The following is a 21525-nucleotide window of genomic DNA, read 5'->3' on the forward strand; positions in this document are numbered from 1 at the left end:
CTTTATATGGTAGGCAGTGTAGATCCCCGGTGGGTTAGTTTAAGCCGGGTGAGGCCAGATTATTGGGCACAGACTTGGTTCATGATGCTTTGGAGAAGGTTAAGGTGATTCAGGATAGACTCCGTACAGCCCAGTCCATATAGAAAAGTTATGCGGACCGAAAGGTTCGTGATGTTTTCTATATGGTTGGAGAACGAGTTCTGCTTCGAGTTTCACCTATGAAGGGTGTTATGAGATTTGGGAAGAAAGGAAAGTTGAGTCCGAGGTTTATCGGTCCTTTTGAGATATTGAGACGTGTTGGGGAGGTTGCTTATGAGCTTGCCTTACCTCCTAGCTTGGTAGAAGTTCATCCGGTATTTCATATTTCGATGCTCCAGAGGTATCACGGGGATCCGTCGCACATATTGGATTTCAGTTCAGTTCAGTTGGAGAAGGATCTATCTTATGTTGAGGAGCCAGTGGCAATATTGGACATGTAGGTTCGAAAGCTGAGATCAAAGAATATTGCATCAATGAAGGTTCACTGGCGGGTTCAACCGTTCAAGGAGGCGACCTGGGAGGCCGAGCAAGATATGTGCAGTTGTTATCCTCATCTTTTCACTACTTCAGGTATGTCTCTATGCTCGTTCGAGGACGAACGAATGTTTAAGTGTGGGAGGATGTAACGACACGGATGGTCGTTTTAAGAATTAACGCCCCGATCCCCTATTAACTACTTTTCCCGTGTTTGTTTCTGCTATATTGATTTACCGGGATGCTTGGTTTTGAGTTTCGGAGAGTTTTGGGGCACTTAGTCCCTAAATGAGAGTTTAAGTTTTAGAAATTGGACCGTAGTCGGAGCAATATGAAGACGGCCTCTGAATAGAATTTTGTTGGTTCTGTTAGCTCTATTGGGTGATTTCGGGGTTAGGGGCGTGTTCGGATCGTGTTTTGGAGGTCTGTAGCTAATTTAGGCTTGAAATGCCAAAAAGTTGAATTTTTGAAATTTTCGGTTCGATAATGAGATTTTGATATCGGGGTCGGAATGAAATTCCGGAAGTTGGAGTATCCTTGTAGTGTTGAATGTGATGTGCTTGCAAAATTTCAGGTCATTCGGACGTGGTTTGATAAACCTTTTGATCGAAAGCGTAATTTGAGAGTTTTCGGAGTTCATAGGCTTGAATCCGATGTTAATTTGGTGTTTTGATGTTGTTTTGAGTGTTTCGAAGGTTGGAACAAGTTTGAATGATGTTATGGGATATGTTGGCATGTTTGGTTGAGGTCCCGAGGGACTCGGGTGAGTTTCGAGTGGTTAAACGGATCAAATTCTTATTTTGAAAGTTGCAGATTTCTTCAGTTCTGTGTTGCAGAGAATTGGCCTTCGCGTTCGCGAGAGGACACTTGCATTCGCGAAGGGATGTGGCGTGAGGCAGGAGAAATTACCCTTCGCATTCGCGATATTGGTCCCGCGTTCGTGGAGGGTATGGCTTAGTATGCATCGCGAACACGAGTCAGGCCTCGCGTTCGCATAGAGTATTTGGGGAAGCTCGGATCCCAGGAGCTTCGTGCTTCCCGTTTATGTAGGTTGAGTCGCGTTCGCGAAGGCTTGGAGATTTTGAGCATCACGTTCGCAAGGAGGTGTTCGCGTTCGTGAAAGAGGAGTTGAATTGGTCGGTGATTTTGTGCTTCACGAACGCGACGTAGTGGCCGCGATCGCGAAGAAGGAAATGTTTGGGCAGAAACTTTAAGTTCAAAAACGAGGGTTTAGTCCATTTTTTTCATAAACTCATTGGAGAGCTCGGGAAGAGGTGAATTTGGAGAGGAATTTCAAAGGAATAATTGGGGTAAGTATTCTTGACTTGTCTTGGGTTAAAGTCCATAATCTAGTCTTGATTCTTATCATTTAATTTGAGAATTTGAGGTAATATTGGGGGAAAATGGAAGAAAATTAGAGAGTGGATTTTGATGATTTGGAGGGCCATTTGACGTCGTATTTGGATGAATTTGATATGGGTAGACTCGGGAGTGATTGGGCTTTATAGTTTTGTGAATTTTACCCGATTCCAAGATGTGGGCCCGAGGGGCGTTTTGGTCATTTTTCCTAATTTCGCGTATTAGCTTAGATTTTATTTTTGGAATCAGTTACTTGAAGTGTTATTTACATTATGCAATTGAATTGAATAGATTTGAGTCATTTGGAGTCTAGTACTCGTGGCAAGAACGTGGTTTCAGGTTGATTTTGAGCCGGTTCGAGGTAAGTGGCTTGCCTAACCTTGTGTGAGGGACTTCCCCTTAGGGTTTGATATTGTTGATATTTGAAATGCCTTGTACGTGAGGTGATGAGTGCGTACTTGTGCTAATTGTTGAAAATCCGATTTTCACTAAGTAATTAGAATTGTGTTTCTCCTCTTGTTATTACTACTTGTAATTTTAGCCTGTTGTTAACTTAGGAAAATGTGTCTAAGTGATTTAATTGCTTTATTTGCTCAAATTATTTTACCTGAATTCTGTGCAGCATGCTAAGCTAGAATTACCTGTTTGCCTTAATAAGAAATTGACATTTGCTGAATATTTTTTATGTTGATGTTATGTATTTACATTTGTGACTACGGATGTGGGATTCCGGTAGATCCTCCTTGTCTGTTTATTTGGGACAACGGATGTGTGATTCCGGTAGATCCCCTTTGTCTGTTTAGTTGGGACTACGAATGTGGGATTCCGGTAGATTCCCCTGCACAGTTATATGTTACTACGGTACTGCACCCGGTAGATTCCCCCAGTACTAGGTATTTACATTTGGGACAACGGGTCGGGATTCTGGTAGATCCCCGCGCACTATGAGTTGGTCTACGGGACGGTATCCCGGGAGATCTATTGGATATGTATATTTGGGACTACAGGACGGTATCCTGGAAGATCCCCGATTGTTATCTCTGAGTTGAGTTGTACTCTTTTTCCGTGATTATTTGTCTCTATTATAGGTACTGTTGTTCCTTCTATTTTGTGTTATTTCTTACTGTTGCATTTAGTTATATTGTCTCACTTTATACTGTTTTACCTTATATTTCATTTAATCTCAGTAGGGCTCTGACTTTCCTCGTCACTACCCGACCGAGGTTAGGCTTGGCACTTACTGAGTACCGTTGTGGTGTACTCATGCCCCTTCTGCGTATGTTTTTCATGTGCAGATCCAGGTACTTCGACTCAGTCTTATCACCCTTGAGGAAAGACGACTTTCCCAGAGACTTCAAGGTATATTTATCGCGTCCGCGGACCGAGGAGTCCCTTTCTATTCTCTCTTTAAGTATTAGCTCTTCTGTGCTTACTTTTGTTAGACATTCTGGAGTTAGAAACTTGTAGACATTCAAAAGCTTGTAGTTTCATGAGATTTCGGGTTTTGGAAAATGTGGCTAGTTACGAGAGTTGTATTGTATATGCCGAGCGACATCTTAAATGTTGTTTCATTCGGTTATTTTGGTTTTCAATTATTTCTTCCGCAAATTGTTATTTTCCGCAGTTGTTAGGCTTACCTAGTCGTAGAGACTAGGTGTCGTCACGACAGTTCACGGAGGGCGAACTGGGGTCGTGACAATATATATATAATTTACAAGAAAGACCGTTTGCCACCCTTACCATGGTTACACAAAGATTAAATAATACTCCCTCCGTATCAACTTGTTTGATGCATTTCAGATTTCGAGAGTCAAATTTCTTAATTTTGATCGTGAATTCGGACATAAAATCTTTAAATTTTTTGAAATAATATTTATATATTTGAAAAATTTATAAAAGTATACTATAAATCACAATAATTGATAACTTAAAATATCTAAAACGATTGAACAAATCATGATAAAAAAAATTCGTTTAATTCTCAAAATCCAAACTGCATGAGCCAAATGGCAAGGGAGGGAGCATCGCTTTATTTCTAAAAAACTTAACAAATAAAAGGGGGGCGGGGGAGGGAAAAGTTGGCTGATTTAATTAAACAATTAAAAGTTGAGAGATGGACTTATAAGATACAATTAAATTGGACCATGCATGCTGAGTCATGAATAACAACGTGCGCGAAGAAGTAAGAGATGGAACTCCAACGAGAGTTGCCAAACAAATTGGGACGATAGAGTTAGTGATTTTTTAAATGTTAGGCGACCTTCAATGAGAGTTGTCAAACAAAAGCAGGCTGCCCCAACTACATCAGCGAGATCCAACCGTTCAAAAAAGAAATGATGATTTTTGAATATATTTTGAACACGGGTGAGGAAAACAACAAAGAATTACAAATTGAAGATTTTACAAGCTTGGAAAAGAAGGGACAAGATTTTAATTCCTACTACATTCTATTTTATCATTTAATAAGCATTATCATTTGTAATATCATCACAGAGTATGTTATAAACTCTGTGATGATCATTGAATATTTGGTATTCTCCTGTTCTTATTTTTTACATGCTTGTTAGTAGGTGAGACCTTTTCTTTGTCTCAATAGGATTAGTAAGGTAAGGTTTAGCCCGGTTAGTGTTGCCTTGGTCCTATGCCTTTGAAAAAATATCCACACGGCTATGAGATTATATGCCCTCGTGAGACTTTGCCGGCAGCTACACCATGAATCCTCTACATGAGGCTGCCATCATAAGGCAATGTGAGGCGCAGAGGAGTGATTATATAGCCAAGGCATATGGGTAACAATACCGGTACTATTGTCCCCTTATTTGTACTTTTTCTAATTATTGTATTTTTCTTTTCTTTTATTAAAAAAAAAAAGAAAAGAAAAAGAGATGGAACTCTGGCCATGGCTTTTCAACCTCAATTCCTTTGTCTTTTTGCATATGTGACAACTTTATCATTCAAAGGTTCGAAAAGTATCGCCAAAAAGAAAAAAACAGTCTAAAGTTTGACTATGCTTATTGCCCACATCATTATCGGATCATCGGATGTGGTTTGTGTGTATATAATATCCTAGTTTCTTGCTTCTACAAACTCATGTCAAACTGGTAAATAACAAAAAAAAATAGAACCCTTCTTGCAGACCAGGAGATGCATTTAAGGCGATCCTGCCGAATATAAATTAATTTGTGGGAACCTCATTAATTTATTTCACTTTTATTCAACTAATCTAGTTACTTTTCTTCTTCTTCCCTTTTGCGTATTTTAGTCATTGGTTATCATATCATCATATCATATCATACTATATTATAAGTACGAGGCTCCAAGTTAAAAATTGAATTACTTTAATACCCATCAAAAATTAATTGACCAATTTGTCCTTCGCTATTGAAAATTATTAAAACTAAGTGATGGTGAACATAGTAAATTGGAATCATGTTACCAAATGTAAATTGTTGCTACAGTGAATGGAGTCATAAAGAGTCTATGATGTCTTTTCATCTTCTACCTTAGCTACCTAACCGAATGATCTATTTCGTTTGTAACAGTTATGAGTTGCCAAATTAAATTGATAATAATTTCTCTTATATGCAGAAGAAAATAAAGATAGCTCAGTGAATTGTGATGAACAATCAGCTTATATATATAACACCATCATAAGAAATAATAGAGGAAAGTATTACAATTGCATTTTTAACAAGTAAGTTCCTTTTCTCCTTTTGTCACTTCCGATAAGTATTCAGAAGATGTATATTATACTACCCTCTTTTATTCCTTCACTCTTAGGAAGACGTGATGTTGCCGTCAAATACATATGTAATATGATTAATTTGCATACTTAACGTTCAAAGTCTGTATATACTTATATTTTACTTGAAATAAGATAAGTGATTTATGTGTTTAAGGCTATTTTTCAATTATTGTTTATTATATCAAACTCTTTTTTCTTTGTTCGAGATTTGTGCTTGTATCGTCATCTTTTCTCCCTAACTTTACCTTTTCGTTATTTTATTCCTTGGTTTTTACTAGCTTTTTTGTTTTTTTAGAATGATGGGCATTTGGTAGAAGAAAATCATAAATATGTGATCAAATCTGTATTGAAATATAATTTGTTGCAAAGAGGTATATATGTGTGTAGAAATTAATTTATATCTATCGAGGTTTTTATTTCTAGATTAAAGAAAACTATTTTGAAAATGAAGATTTGAGAAGTAGATACTTCAATTTTATTAATCGTATATTTTAAAATCAACTTTACATATTCTGAAATAACATAAAAGACTGAATATACAATTATTTATAAATTTATGTGAAGATGGTATTAGAATGTGTGGGAGGTTATAATTTATCATAATTGCACGATTAATGCGCCTAAGAATTTTTCTTTTTAGTTTTTCTTGGCGATATTAATATTTTTTATATACATCTCTTATTGGTACTTATCTTTTGGGACATTATTTTGCTCAATATTATTCTTTGTAGATAATGGAGTATTATTGAGTGATTTTGATGCTTTAGAAAACATCATTAAATCTGGAAGATTAGTCAATCGTTATATGATCTTGAAGGAATAATATTAAATTTTATTTGATTCTATTTTTGTTAATGTTATAGGCACTTATAAATTTATTTCTTATTGACAACTTTTTTTAATAATTCACACAGGGTAAAATGTTAAATTCACGTACACAGAGTGAATTAGAAATTACATAAATGCCAAGAGTTCTTGTCATAACAGATTAATCAAAACGTCAGAATAAAATATACACTAGTAACGTCATCTAAAAGGAAGTATTAGTTGAGCTATTACTGTACCAGTAACATCAAAATTAATTTCATTCAACATATCAACGTAACTAAATATAGTTGTTAAAATATAGTTACTTACGACATCTAATTATTTTTGTGTTCAAATTTCATGTTACACGTCTCATATATTTTAATATTATTTTAAAAAAATTATACTTATTGATATGGATTACACGTGCAATGCACGTATCGAGAAACTAGTTATTAAATAAACATAAATACATTTCTAAAACTATAATATTTCCCATACCCGAATGGAGGACTGTAGATCTTTATTTATTTATTTAAATGTAACGAGATTATTACCACACCAATGGAGGACAAAGATTTTTTAATTTAACGAGATAACAAATCGATTTTACTAACTTAGATATTGTTGCTAGCCACAACGAACAATAAAAAAAGGAAATACAAATTGAAGTTCAATCAAATGACATTGAAAACTTATCTATTAGTAATGTGAATAGAATATTACAAACGACATTGATTTGGCCTCCAAAGATTGCATGATATCATATCATACTAAATCCCTTATCCGTCTCCGAATAGTTAAGTAGATGCAACTATTCCACTTTGACAAAGATATTCCTCCTATCCTTTTATATGATTGCTAGTCATACGATTAAGATCATTAAAGAATTGGAACAACCACCAACCTAAATAAGAAGCAGAACCACCATAACCATTCGCAAGAACAAAAGTAGAGAACATTTTTCCATGTATAAAATGTCTAACCAGTTAAAACTGTCTAAACAAGCAGTTAAAATGCAAAGGAATAGCACAAAATTCCTCTACTGCGTAGCAGCAGAGACTACTTCTCAAAAGCTATGAAATGACAACTAGAACAAAGAAATGACACTACAACATTTTGCCCAAGGGTCTCAATTCCCTTGGCATGCCATCGAAATTCCCAGAATTCACATCAGATTGAAGTAATGGTCTCTTCCCAACTTTCCAGTGTATGCCTTCTGCCAAGTGCTCCTTAGTTGGGGTCAGCATTACAAAGTTTGGATCAGCCCTTTGATAGCTGCAATTTCAAAGATATCAAGCATTAAGAAACTCTTTAAGCGAGTAATGGGCTACAGAGATCCTATGAATTGTTTTTGGGCCAAAAATCAGGATTTCAAGATTTTGGTCCAGGACAGTTAAGACTTAAGACATATTAAAATCTAGTAGACGGGATAAATTATCCGGCCTTGCCATCAAAGGATATTCTTAGCCAGCTTTGGTAGCTTGCTGGCTGTAGAACTGGGATCATATACTAATCACAAACGATAACTGAAAGAAAACCAACCTTCCTTCTCTAATATTGTCAACACGAATGCCAAATCCAAAGGCTGTTGCTCCTTTGGTACGATCTCTAGTAGCTGTCAACCAATATAAACTGATTCTCAGAAACTAAATCTTCAAAGAAAGATTAGGCACATAAAACATATAATTGCACAGGTTAGGTTTTAAGTTGGGAATATCCATCATCAGCCATTGAGGCTCAACGCTTATGATCTACACCTCTTAATATGAAGATAGAAGGCCTGGGGGATGGGAGACTCCATTTGTTTTATCAACAGTTGGCAAAGAAATCCAACAGAAACTATTTTTTTCCATATCACTTTAGCAAACATTGTGACACTGCGATAAACTAAATAACTTACAACAGTGAAATAAATGAACTGTTTGATTATGTTATATGTCTGGCATATCTCTATTACCTGAAACATTGAAAGTGAAGGAAGGTTTCCACCATGACTTAAACGCCAATGCTAAAGATGAGCTTAGAGGCCCGACCTTCCCCTGTGGCGGTGTAACCTTTGCAGTTATTATCCTTTATTTCAGTTAGTACGTGCAAATGAGCAAAAGATTTAAAAGGTGCTTACCTTAAGCAAGAAATTTTTATTAGCTTGCCAAGATGCAGCAACTTGAAAGGTGGAATCTTGGATGCTGCTTGGAGCTTTCTCATCATTAACCCTACCGCAAAAGTTCACAACCAAGTCAGATCCTACCCTACTCTGGTCAGCCTACAGCTTAATATACTATCTTGGAATACCTCGTCTGCAACTCAAATCCAAAGTCAATATAGTTAGTAATTCCAACTACTTCATCTTCTTCTAGTGGATTTTTCACCTGTCATTACATGAATTACTTGTATTAACACTACTTTAACGAAGCACAGAAAGCTTCCATAAGAATAATGACAAATGCAATTCTCAAAAAAAGAATAATGCCAAGAGCACTAAATCAAAACAAGGAATTCTGATCCCAAGACATATTGTTCTATTTTTCCAAATTAGATGTCATAAATACATCTCAAGCAAAAGCTATTTAAATTATAAAGAACTTTCATCTTCTCTGTATTTTTCACTGCGATACCCTTTCTGATTTGATTAGTGATGTGGCCTCTATGGTTTTCCTGAGTACTTCTTTTGCTTTCCAGATTTGGCTATTGCACACAAATCCTGAAGAATTGAACTATACATACTTTCTGCAGTGGCAGATAATTCAATATATGAGGCCTCAACTAAAACTGAGGAATAGTTAAAAGTAACCAAATGTTATATTACACCGGCAATTATACAGCTTCAAATCCATGGATACCATTGATACATTTGGTGCACATTTCCTCCTTGACAAATCAACACAAAAAAGACTTATCAACTTTCAAGACCAAGAGAACGCCTTTATGTACCAAATGGGGCATAATAACAGATTAATTACAACAAATATCTAAATCGAAAATAAAAGGAAGCTAGTGCAACAGAATTCTTGTGAATCGTTCAGCAAAATTGCACTTTCACTATCATACACTGCTGATTTTAACAAACATTACTGCCAGAATAAGTTGAACTTGAGCAACTTCAAAAGGCATATACAAACAGTGATGCTAAACATGTTGAATGGCATTTGCAATTTTTAAAATTCTGATTTCCTCAAGGAAGAGAAGCATACCCTTCTTTGAACCACCACATGTTGATAGAATGAAGCAATAAACTGCAGTAAAAGAGTTGGCAATATTAGAGATTTACCACAGGTACAAATTACAGGCATGCAATCTAAGACAGTAGCAAATGCATAACCAGCAAGTATAACAACCTAGCCCATAAAACTTCACGAAGTATTCTCCTTTTCCAGCCAAAAATCAGTTTAGAATTACAGGCTCAAATGTCAATAGCAACAAATGAGAACTGGGGTTTTGCAGTAGTAAAGAAATTAGCACACAAGAGATCTTAACTCGCCACAGGTAGAAGAAAATACATCAAACCTGTGAATTTTTAGCAAGCTCAAGACCAAAATTGAAGGATGGGCTCAAAGGGCTGCCTGATCCCACTCCATAGCCAATGGCACAGCTCCAATTTTCTAAGTTCTTATACTTTGCGCCATTTGTGTTTCCAACTATCAAAAGTAAACAGAACCAATAAAGATAATATCCCATATGAATTTTGATAACGGAGTGCATGATAAGATACTTGTTCTTCCTCTCAATCTGCCAGACATACAGAAACCATATATGGACACATTTTAAGTTATTTCCCTCCTGTTCTCTCTCTCACTCGCTCTGCACGCGTGCGTTGCTGGGTTACGAAACAATTTATAAACTGTAAAAGAACATTTTGACTAGATACCCAAGCTTTCTCCCTATAAAACATTGTAATAAGCTTAAAGCACTTCCTCCGTGTGAAGTAGCCAAGCATGTTCACTACAGATGGATTCCTTCCAAAGGATCAGAGACATGCATTACACATCTTACTCTTCTGGGAGACCAAGGTCTCATATATGATGCATATTCTGGAAGAATAAGACAAACTGGTAGTACGTAGCGCAGGATAAACAAAACTGTGATGGATCTTTTGCACAAGAACAATTATTTTCTTCTTCTCTTCTTTTTGTTGGAAGGAGTAAATTTCCTAACAAGGAATATACATTGTTTACTGGAGAATATGTAATGAATATTTCTTTACCAAGGAAACTAAATGAGTGAGTAGTATCCACGAAAATTACACTGTGATTCATACTGCACCCCTGTGGTTAACCTTCCCATCTTGCTTATGAGCCATGCGCTTTTGGGAACATCATCTCCCACTGCACCGACATGAGAATTAGTCCATTTATGAATTAAATAAGAACAAATAAAAAATAATTCCATTCGCAGCTGCTTTAAAAGAAATGTCTGGACCAGAAAACTTCGCAAACCACAAGTTCAGGCAAGAAAAGTTAGCTAATCATTGCATGTCACGTACAAGAGAAAGGCATAAGAGTAGCTCCAACTGAGAGATTTGATGAGCCATATCTCAAACCCATGATTCCATAATCTTTTGAAGATACTCTGGACATTCAAAATGATCATGTCAGAAATGCAAGTTCACAAGTCTAGACAAACACGTGAGTCCCGGTCTATAACAAAATCTAACTAACCTATTTTTTAAAAGTACTGGGAAAATGCCAAAAGCTCCAAACCCAAATTTAGGGTAGAATGCACATGATCTCATAAGCAGGATCCTAGCAAAACAAGAAAACAATGGTAGTTTGTTTTCACTTAAAAAGGAAATGAACTTCTAAAGGAAAGGATTGCGCCTTACGGATCATCATTTGATACGAAAAGGTCGACAAAGGTATGTGGATCCTCAACATCACTGGGACACAATCACCAAGAATTTAACCGCATGTGAGAATCACATTATGGAGATAATAAATCAGCAAGGAGACAAAAGAATTGACAAAAAAAGGTCATAATACCTTTGCCAACGAAATTGTGCATTTCCTACAATTTTCTCTTCAGGTTTGTTGTCAAGTGGGCCTTCAACCTTAGAAGGCTAAGGAAAAACTTTTTTCTTGTCAAACTAGCCCGTCATTGAGCCAAGGAAAATGCTGAAAACATACCCAACCATTTATCCATAGCCAACTCTGTTGAAAACACTAGACCGGCCTAAGGTTATATTTTCACAAGAGACGCTACTGTTGATGATCAAGTTTGAGACGTACGATCATGACAGTGCATAAATAACTCAAGAAGGTGAATTTGACACCATACTGCCTTGACCAGTAGTGAAGGATGCAGAATAATGGCACAGGTGCAGCCACCTACTGCGGCAGCTCGACGTATTTAATTATATATAAGTTAAACAATTTTGAACGATATATCTGTGCTAAGTTAGAAATATTGTCACAAAGGAGTAATGAACGTTATGGTGCTCCACACCCACTAACTACAACAACAACAACAACAACAACAACCACCCAATAATAATCCCACTAGTGGGGTCTGGGGATGGTAGAGTGTACGCAAACCTTACCCCTACCCATGAGGGTAAAGAGGCTGTTTCCGGGAGACCCTCGGCTCAAAAACGAGAGATCTGTAACAACAGCAGAAAACATACAAATAAGATCAGCACCGTAAGTGACAACAAATAAGTGGGAAGGACAATAATTGGCAATAATAAAAATTGAAAAACTATAAAATAAAAGTAAAGAAATTAATAATAATAATAATAAACAAAAGGTAGAAAGTGTGATGGAACAATAACCGCTAGCAGTCCTATATAAAACACTATCAGACTAGCCAGAACAACGAAGAAAAACGCTCAACTACCCCCTAACCTACAACCCTAATGCTCGACCTCCACACCTCCCTATCCAGGGCCATATCTTCGGAAATCTGAAGTTGCGTCATGTCTTGCCTTATCACCTCGCCCCAATATTTTTTAGGTCACCCTCTACCTCTCCTTGTCTCCACACCCACTAACTAAAAATCATAAATCTGTCGTCTCTGTAGAGAATCAGAATCACAAAGCTTTGAATTGACCAGAAGAAACCTATTTAAGTAGAAGCTGCTCTTCATAGTCAATTATGGAGTAAGAAATTTCCCATTTTTTTCCTGAATTATGCCTGCAGGCACATTACAAAAACTAAGAGAGTGAGTAGGACAGAGAAGTCCTAGAATATAAAGTATACTACACAACTAACATAATCAAATTAAATATGCCTGCAGATGGATACAGTTGCAATCAAATCAACGTGTGGATCATCAATTGGCTTAAGCATAATCCTGGTGCTAAAGTGCCTAGCTTCCTCGAAATAATCCTCAAAAAGGCATCTCAATGCCAGTTTCCCAAATAACATGTTATACGATGATTCTAGCATCCTACATTGCAAAAAGACCAATATAACTACATCTTAATGAAAAGCAAAGATACTACGAATAGATATTTATAACAAGTAACCAGCTTGTGATTGCTAGATTTGTTCTATTTAAGTATATAAAATTCTCTTGTCTCCTCAGAACCGAAAAGAAGCTGGAATTATGAGGTCTAATTATTTAATTTTCACGCGTCAGATATTAATTTCTTAATTTTTTTTAAAAGTCCAAAGAGCATAAACTAGCCACGGAGCTTGGATACGGTTTCCCAATCGGAGATCCAAGGATCACATAAACTATTTCCCCATGGCATTCAATGTGTATTCCTAAATAATCTCATATATCAATTATTCAACCATTTCATTTTACCAAGTTCAATATTAGCTAGATTAGTTAACATTTATCTCTTTCGATGCAACAACAAGATCTTATGCGTAACAAGAGGTTTTGTTGGTTTGTTAATTGGTCATATTCAATATAATTTTTGAAATTCACAAAACCACTCTTCAAGATGTTTTTTCAACATTAATTTTCAAAAACATGTAAGATTTGGAGGTATATATGTTTCATCTTTCATTCCTAAGATAATCAAAAGTCTCCACAAAAAAAAATATCTAAGCAAAATTTCTTGCACAAATCTTTTCTCCAAAAAGAACTTTCAAAATTTTCCTATTTTAACAGAACACGTGCAAGAAAAATACTCAAAAGAAAAAGAAGCTCGACTTTCCGATAAAATGATAATAATAATCAACAGATGGAGTACTTATTTTAAATTAAAGCTTTCATAATGACGAAATGACATCAAACAAAGTAAATTGTGGGAATTGAGCATTGAGGTTTAAAAAACCGGACCTTGTACGGGCGGAGAGAGGAGGAAAATCGAAGAGCGGCGGAACTAACACCATAGGCGGTGGAGGTTCTGCGGCGGCCGACCACAAGTTCCCCATCACTCACTCTTTTTCCCACTTAATTAATTATTCTAAACTGAACAAAAGAAGGAACCCTGTCGATGTGATGAAATACGAATGAAGGTGTGAATTGAACAACAGAAAAAGGAGGTTAGGCAAATACCGAAACCTCCGAACCCTTTCCCCGGGCATTTCTCTTCCTTACCGCGACTCTTTCAACCTTTCAAATGGCGCCGATTTAGTGACGTGGCATCTGAGTTAACTAACACGTCATAGAAGGGTCCCACAACTAAATCTTCAGTTTTTAATGCACTACATTTTTTTTCACATGTCACGTTTTCCTATTCGTTTTCTGAAAATAGTCTAACTTTTTTGTATTTATAAATAATTTAATTTTTTATTTTTACTTTATTCTTAATAGTATGCTTTTATTATCACAAAATTTTATAATGATTAAGATCATAAGTTATTAAAAAAAATTAATATATAAACTTACAAGAACCATTACATAAATTAAAAGGAAGGGAAGACTGTTAAGAATTGATTTTCGTTTGATGGGTTTAGTTTCTAGATTTTCATTTGCTCGATTTGGTCAATTGATTATCTCGGGGTAGTGAATTGAAGCAACAAAAGAAATGTTTAGTCTTATTACTGAAATTTTGTTTAATTAAGAGAGCTTTTAAATGAAAAATGGGGAGGGGAGTGCAAGTGGGAAATTAACAAAGCTGAAAAATGTTACTTCCTCTATCTCGTGTTATGCGAGGTTCTTTCCTGTATTTTCTCTTCCAAAATCAATAATACGTATATTTTTATATTTAAAAAAATATTCAACTTTAAATTTCTTATCTTATCATTAATGAGATTATTAGCTACACAATATGACTTGTTTTAGTACAGATATCAAAAGTCTTTATCATTTTAAAATTTCACGTCCAATTAAATATTACCACATAAATGGATTGAGGAAGTATTATAAATTTACTGATTATTTGTCTTAAATTGTTAATTCATGTCGCTTTTAGAAATGGCATGACAAAGAGTTACTAAGAGATGATTGTGATCAATACTTTAAAATCTTCTTTGGAAGACGTTACGACTCAAAGAGGTAATTTGAAGAAAACTTTGATGAAATAGAGATTATTTATCTTGTTGATGTTTGCAAAGTTGAAAAACTAGAGGAGAAAATTCCTAAATAGAGGAGGATTTCATTTTAATTTTATGGGGGTTGCTCATTTGATTTCTTGCTAAGGATGACGAAATGAAAGTTTGTTGTTATTTAAAGTGCTTTATCGGCATAGTTTTATTTTTGGATAATATTTTGAACAATTTGTACTGGCCAAAACGAAACGAATTGCATGATAACTTTGTCCCATATTTCGAATAGTTGAGGATTATTTTTGGTTGTTTTCGCTTCTATTAGACTACAACAATAAAGTATTAAACTATTGTCACGATCCGGATTTTTTACCTTCGGGAGTCGTGATAGCACCTATTAATGTGAGCTAGGCAAGCCGACTGTTTGAACCAATTACCTTTTTACCCATTTTATATTCTTTAACAATTATAAAGCAATAACGAGTAGACAGCGAAAATTACAAATAGCGGAAGAAATACAATAAACTATCTGAAATATGTATCTAATACAACTGTTTGAGCCTCGACTACCAAGAACTTGTATCACAGTTTCACAGACGATCTAAGAATACTACATACAAAGTCTGAAAAATAAAAGATACATTGTTTCTGAACTAAGTAAATGAAACAGGAGTAAAAGGATAGAGGGAGACGCCAGAGCTTGCGGACGCCTGCAAGACTACCTTGGATCTCCGCGTGGACTGAAGGCAGCCACCTAATCTACGGTCCAAAAGTTGTTGCTGCGGGATCTGCACACAGTGTAGAGTGTAGTATTAGCACAACCGACCCCATGTGCTGGTAAGTGCCTAGCCTAACCTCAGTGAAGTAGTGACGAGGCTAGGACCAGACTACCAAATAAACCTGTGCAATTTAACTATATGCAGCGGAAAAGAAGAACACTAATATACAGTCAAGTATGAGAGGGGAAACATGCTGCGGGGAACTATTAACTTAGAATAGAAAGACAACAGGTAATTAAAAGAAACAACATATCTCAGATATCAACAAAGAACCAGGAATCAATAAGTGCACGGCATCACCCTTCGTGCTTTTACTCTCGTTCTCACCAAAGCAATCAAGTAATGAAAATGTGCACGACATCACCCTTCATGCTTTTACTCTCGTCCTCACCATATAATCAATATATTCGGCACGGAATTGTACATCGTGCGGCACGACACCACCCTTCGTGTTTTACACTCTTTCCTCACAAATCATACACGGCATCACCCTTCGTTCTTTAACACTCTCTCACCAAACAATACACGACATCACCCTTCATGCTTTAACACTCTTCCTCACCCAAACAACAATCACAAATAATAGGACAAAGGAGTAAATGAAATTACAATAAGAATCCCGGCAAGGGAACAATAGTTTAACAATCAAGTCCCGGTAAGGGAACAACATCATAAGAAGCATCAACATCCCGGCTAGGGAGATAACATTAAAAGCAACAATATCCCGACAATGGAAATAATATACTGATTCTCTTCTCTTTTTCACTTTTACTTCACAACTTGAGTCAATGCTCTAAAAGGTTCAATTACCACTTATACTTTCACATTTCATTATACAACTTGAGCCACACTCCTCAAAGTTCAAATGTCACAAACTCACAATTACTTCCACAAACTTTGACCAACAATAGAAATTATCACCAAAGCATGAATAATACAACGAAATTATAATAATCACAATATAAGACTTACGGGCATGCTTGACACCAACATATAGATACTCGTCACCATGCCTATACGTCGTACTCAACAAATACCACATAGCAAATAGGACTCGACTCCTAATCCCTCAAGCTAAGGTTAGACCAAACACTTACCTCAATGCCACAAACACAATTCAAGTCTCTACTATCGCTTTACCTCTTGATTCCACCACCAATTCGCTCGTATCTAGCCACAAGTTACTTAATTACATCAGTAAATGCTAAATGAGTCAATTCTAATGCATGAAAATGAGTTTTCTAAAGTTTTACCCAAAAAGTCAAAAATCGCCCACAGGCCCACATGGTCAAAACCCGAGGTTTGAACCAAAACCCGATTACCCATTCCCCCACGAACCCAAATATATAATTTATTTTGAAATCGGACCTCAAATCAAGGTCCAAATCCCCAATTTTTGAAAAACCTAGGTTTTACCCAAAACACCCAATTTCCCCCATGAAAATCATTCATTTTGAGTTGAAATCATGTGAAAAGATGTTAATGATTGAAAAAAATGAGTTAAAATTGACTTACAATCGATTTGGAAGAAGAGTTGTCTTTGAAAAATCGCCCAAGAGTGTTTTGATTTTGAAAGAGTGAAAAATGGTTGAAATGCGTCTAAGTTATGAATTTACAGATTGCATATATCGCAATTGCGACCCAACCCAGACTCTGCTAAGCTCGCATTTGCAAAGCAACTTTCGCATTTGCGAAGTCGGATTTGCGAACATCCTGTCGCATTTGCGAAGACAGGCCCAAATGGGGAGCTATCGCATTTGCGAAAAAAAATCTCGCATTTGCGAGGAAGGGCTGGCCTGAGCTGTTTTGCATTTGCGACTCAACCCTTGCATTTGCGAACTCGCATTTGCGAGCCAGGCTTCGCATTTGCAGGCCTGCAATAGAACAACTGAAACCTGCAATTTCCCAAGTCCAAAAATCCACCCCATGGCCTATCCAAAACTCACCCGAGCCCTCGGGGCTCCAAACCAAACATGCACACCAACCTAAAAATACCATACGGACTCGTTCGTACATTCAAATCACTAAAATAATATCAACAACTATGAATTTAGTATCAAAATCATGAAATTTCTTAAGAACTTCAAAATTTTTAATTTTCTCAAATACGGTCCGATTCAAATCATTTCAAGTCCGTTTCTTACCAAATTTCACAGGTTCAACTCAAATTATATATAAGACCTGTACCAGGCTCCGGAACCAAAAATACGGGCCCAATACCATCAAACTTTAAACACATTTCACTTACAAAAACTCATAAATATTCCAGAAAATAATTTTCTTCAAAAATTCATTTCTTGGGCTTGGAACCTCGGAATTCGATTCTGGGCATTCGCCCAAGTCCCATATTTTCCTACGGACCCTCCAGAATCGTCAAATCACGGGTCCGAGTCTGTTTACCCAAAATGTTGACTGAAGTCAACTTGAATCCATTTTAAAGTCAAAATTCATTATTTTTCACAGATTTTCACATAATGGCTTTCCGGCTATGCACCTGGACTGTGCACGCAAATTGAGGTGATGCCAAAAGAGGTTTTTAAGGCCTCGGAGCGTAGAATTTACTTTTAAAACAAGTAAAGGTCATCACATTCTCCACCTCTAAAATAACTGTTCGTCCTCAAACGGACAGAAGAAGGAAGTACCTGAGTCGAGGAAAAGATGGGGATAACAGCTCCGCATATCGGACTCGGACTCCCAGGTTGATGCCTCAGCAGGCTGACCTCTCCACTGAACACGAACAAAAGGAAAACTCTTCAATCTCAACTGACGCACCTGTCGGTCTAGAATAGCTACCGGCTCCTCCTCATAGGACAAGTCCTTGTCCAACTGGACAGTGCTGAAATCTAACACGTGGGATGGATCGCCGTGATATTTCCGAAACATGAACGCATGAAACACTGGATGTATGGCTGATAATCTCGGCGGCAACGCAAGTCTGTAAGCCACCTCTCTCACTCGATCAAGAATCTCAAACGGGCCAATGAACCTAGGGCTAAGCTTGCCCTTCTTCCCAAATCTCATCATGCCCTTCATAGGCGACACTCGAAGCAATACCCGCTCACCGACCATGAATGCCAAATCACGAACCTTGCGGTCGGCATAACTCTTTTGCCTGGACTGAGCTATACGAAGCCTATCCTGAATAATCCTGACCTTGTCCAAGGCATCCAGAACTAGATCCGTACCCAACAACCGAGCCTCTCCTAGCTTAAACCATCCAACTGCCGACTGGCACTGCCTACCATACAAAGTCTCATAAGGAGCCATCTGGATACTTGACCGGTAGCTGTTGTTGTAGGAAAACTCTGCTAAAGGCAAAAACTGATCCCACGAGCCTCCAAAGTCAATGACACAAGCTCAGAGCATATCCTCCAAAATCTGAATGGTCCGCTCGGACTGCCCATCGTCTGAGGATGAAATGTTGTGCTCAACTCAACTCGTGTGCCCAACTCTCGCTGAACCGCTCTCCAGAAATGTGAGGTAAACTCGTACCTCGATCCGAAATGATAGACTTGGGCACACCATGAAGACGAACAATCTCCCAAATATAGATCTCATCTAACCTCTCGGAAGAGTAGGAGACTGCCACAGGAATGAAATGTGCTGACTTGGTCAGCTTATCAACAATAACCACACTGCATCGAACTTCTTCTGAGTCCGTGGGAGTCCAACAACGAAGTCCATAGTAATACGCTCCCACTTCTACTCAGGAATCTCAATCTTCTGGAACAAACCACCAGGTCTCTGATGCTCGTACTTCACCTGCTGACAATTCAAACACTAAGCCACATATGCAACGATATCCTTCTTTATTCTTCTCCACCAATAATGCTGCCGTAAATCCTGATACATCTTCGTAGCACCCAGATGAATACAGTACCGAGAACTATGGGCCTCCTCTAAAATCAACTCTCGAAGCCCATCCACATTAGGCACACAAACGCGACCCTGCAATCTCAAAACTCCATCATCTCCTAAGGTAACCTGCTTGGAACCTCCATGCTGCATCGTCTCTCTAAGGACATACAAATGAGGATCATCATACTGCCGATCTCGGATACGCTCCAATAAAGAAGAACGAGCGACTATGCAAGCTAACATACGGCTAGGCTCAGAAACATCCAAACTCACGAACTGATTGGCCAAAGCCTGAACATCCAAAGCAAGCGGTCTCTCACCGATCGCAATATAAGCAAGACTGCCCATACTGGCTGACTTCCTACTCAAAGTATCAGCCACCACATTGGCCTTTCCCGGATGATATAAGATGGTGATATCATAGTCCTTTAATAGCTCTAACCACCTTCTTTGCCTCAAATTTAGCTCCTTCTTCTTGAACAAATATTGCAGACTCTTGTGATCCCTGAACCTTACATGCCACGCCATACAAATAATGCCTCCAAATCTTCAATGCGTGAACGATGGCTGCTAACTCCAAGTCATGAACGGGATAGTTCTTCTCATAAATCTTCAACTGCCGTGAAGCATATGCAATGACCTTTCCATCCTGCATCAACATCGCACCAAGTCCAATATGAGATGCATAACAATAAACTGTATAAGGCCCTGAACCTGCGGGCAAAACCAACACCGGTGCCATGGTCAGAGCTGTCTTGAGCTTCTAAAAGCTCGCCTCACACTCGTCCGACCATCTAAACTGGTCACCCTTCTAGGTCAACTTGGTCATCGGGGCGGCGATAGATGAAAACCCTTCCACAAACCGACGATAGTAGCCTACCAATCCCAAGAAACTCCAGATCTCTGTAGCTGATGCTGGTCTGGGCCAGTTCTTGACTACCTCAATCTTCTTCGGATCAACCTGAATACCCTCTGCCGATACAACGTGACCCAGGAATGCAACTGAACTCAACCAGAACTCACACTTCGAAAACTTAGCATACAACTGACTATCCCTCAAAGTCTAAAGAACCACTCTAAGATGTTGCTCGTGCTCCTCCCAGCTACGGGAATAGATCAAAATATCATCAATGAAGACAATAACGAGCGAATCCAAGTAAGGCCTGAACACTCGATTCATCAAATCCATAAAAGTTGTTGGGGCATTTGTCAACCCGAATGACATCACTAAGAACTCATAATGCCCGTACCGAGTGCGGAAAGCTATCTTAGGGACATCGGATGCCCTAATCCTCAACTGATGGTAGCCAGATCGCAAGTCAATCTTCGAAAATACCTTGGCACCCTGAAACTGATCAAACAAATCATCAATCCTCGACAATGGATACTTATTCTTGATTGTAACCTTGTTCAACTACCGGTAATTAATACACATTCTCATCGATCCATCCTTCTTCTTAACAAACAACACCGGCACACCCCAAGGCGAAACACTTGGTCTAATGAAACCTTTTTCAAGCAAGTCTTGCAACTGCTCCTTCAACTTTTTCAACTCAGGAGGGGCCATACGGTACGGTGGAATAGAAATGGGCTGGGTGCCGGACCAAATCAATGCAGAAGTCAATATCCCTATTGGGTGGCATACCCGGCAGGTCTGAAGGAAATACCTCAAGAAACTCACGAACAACAGGCATAGAATAAATAGAAGGAACTTCAGCACTAGAATCACGAACATAGGCCAAATAGGCTAAACACCCCTTCTCGGCCATGCGCCGAGCCTTCATATATGAGATAACACTACGAGCAGAATGACCAGGAGTCTCTCTCCACTCTAAACGAGGTAAACCCAGGAAGGCTAAGGTCACAGTCTTGGCATGATAGTCCAAGATAGCGTGATAAGGTGATAACCAGTCCATCCCTAATATGACATCGAAATCAACCATGTCCAGAAGAAGCAAATCTACACAAGTCTCAAGACCTCCAATCACAACTACACATGAATGATAGACTCGATCTACCACAATAGAATCATCCATCGGTGTAGACACATAAACAGGAGCATGTGAGCATGTGATTTTTGCCC

At 37.9% G+C, this 21525-nt stretch overlaps 1 protein-coding gene across 2 annotated transcripts; it reads right to left on the reverse strand.

Moving 5' to 3' along the window:
* Positions 1 to 7336: 7336 nt before the first annotated feature.
* LOC107784250 (uncharacterized) lies at positions 7337 to 14010 on the reverse strand. 2 transcript variants are annotated; one of them, XM_075249648.1, is made up of 15 exons: positions 13874 to 14010; positions 13655 to 13786; positions 12664 to 12808; positions 11404 to 11471; positions 11247 to 11300; positions 11083 to 11166; positions 10908 to 10993; positions 10669 to 10749; positions 9932 to 10062; positions 9619 to 9660; positions 8720 to 8796; positions 8550 to 8640; positions 8385 to 8466; positions 7970 to 8042; positions 7337 to 7702 (listed from the first exon to the last, which is right to left on the reverse strand). In XM_075249648.1, the coding sequence occupies exons 2-15, from the start codon at positions 13747 to 13749 to the stop codon at positions 7534 to 7536; spliced, it is 1278 nt and encodes a 425-aa protein (XP_075105749.1). In that variant the 5' UTR covers positions 13750 to 13786; positions 13874 to 14010; the 3' UTR covers positions 7337 to 7533. The 2 variants fall into 2 exon arrangements, with proteins under 2 accessions (XP_075105749.1, XP_016460837.1); XM_016605351.2 differs by having other exon boundaries at positions 13655 to 13918.
* Between the last annotated feature and the right edge of the window lie 7515 nt (positions 14011 to 21525).

Source organism: Nicotiana tabacum, chromosome 3 (assembly GCF_000715075.1).
Source record: "Nicotiana tabacum cultivar K326 chromosome 3, ASM71507v2, whole genome shotgun sequence".
NCBI classification, from domain to species: Eukaryota; Viridiplantae; Streptophyta; class Magnoliopsida; order Solanales; family Solanaceae; genus Nicotiana; species Nicotiana tabacum.

Excerpts from the sequence above, each read along its gene's own strand:
- LOC107784250 (XM_075249648.1), bottom strand. The coding sequence starts at position 13,749 with ATGGGGAACTTGTGGTCGGCCGCCGCAGAACCTCCACCGCCTATGGTG. Across the intron at positions 11,301-11,403 it reads GCACAATTTCGTTGGCAAAG|TGATGTTGAGGATCCACATA; the intron begins GTATTATGACCT and ends ATTGTGTCCCAG. Across the intron at positions 10,994-11,082 it reads CCAGTACTTTTAAAAAATAG|AGTATCTTCAAAAGATTATG; the intron begins GTTAGTTAGATT and ends TTGAATGTCCAG.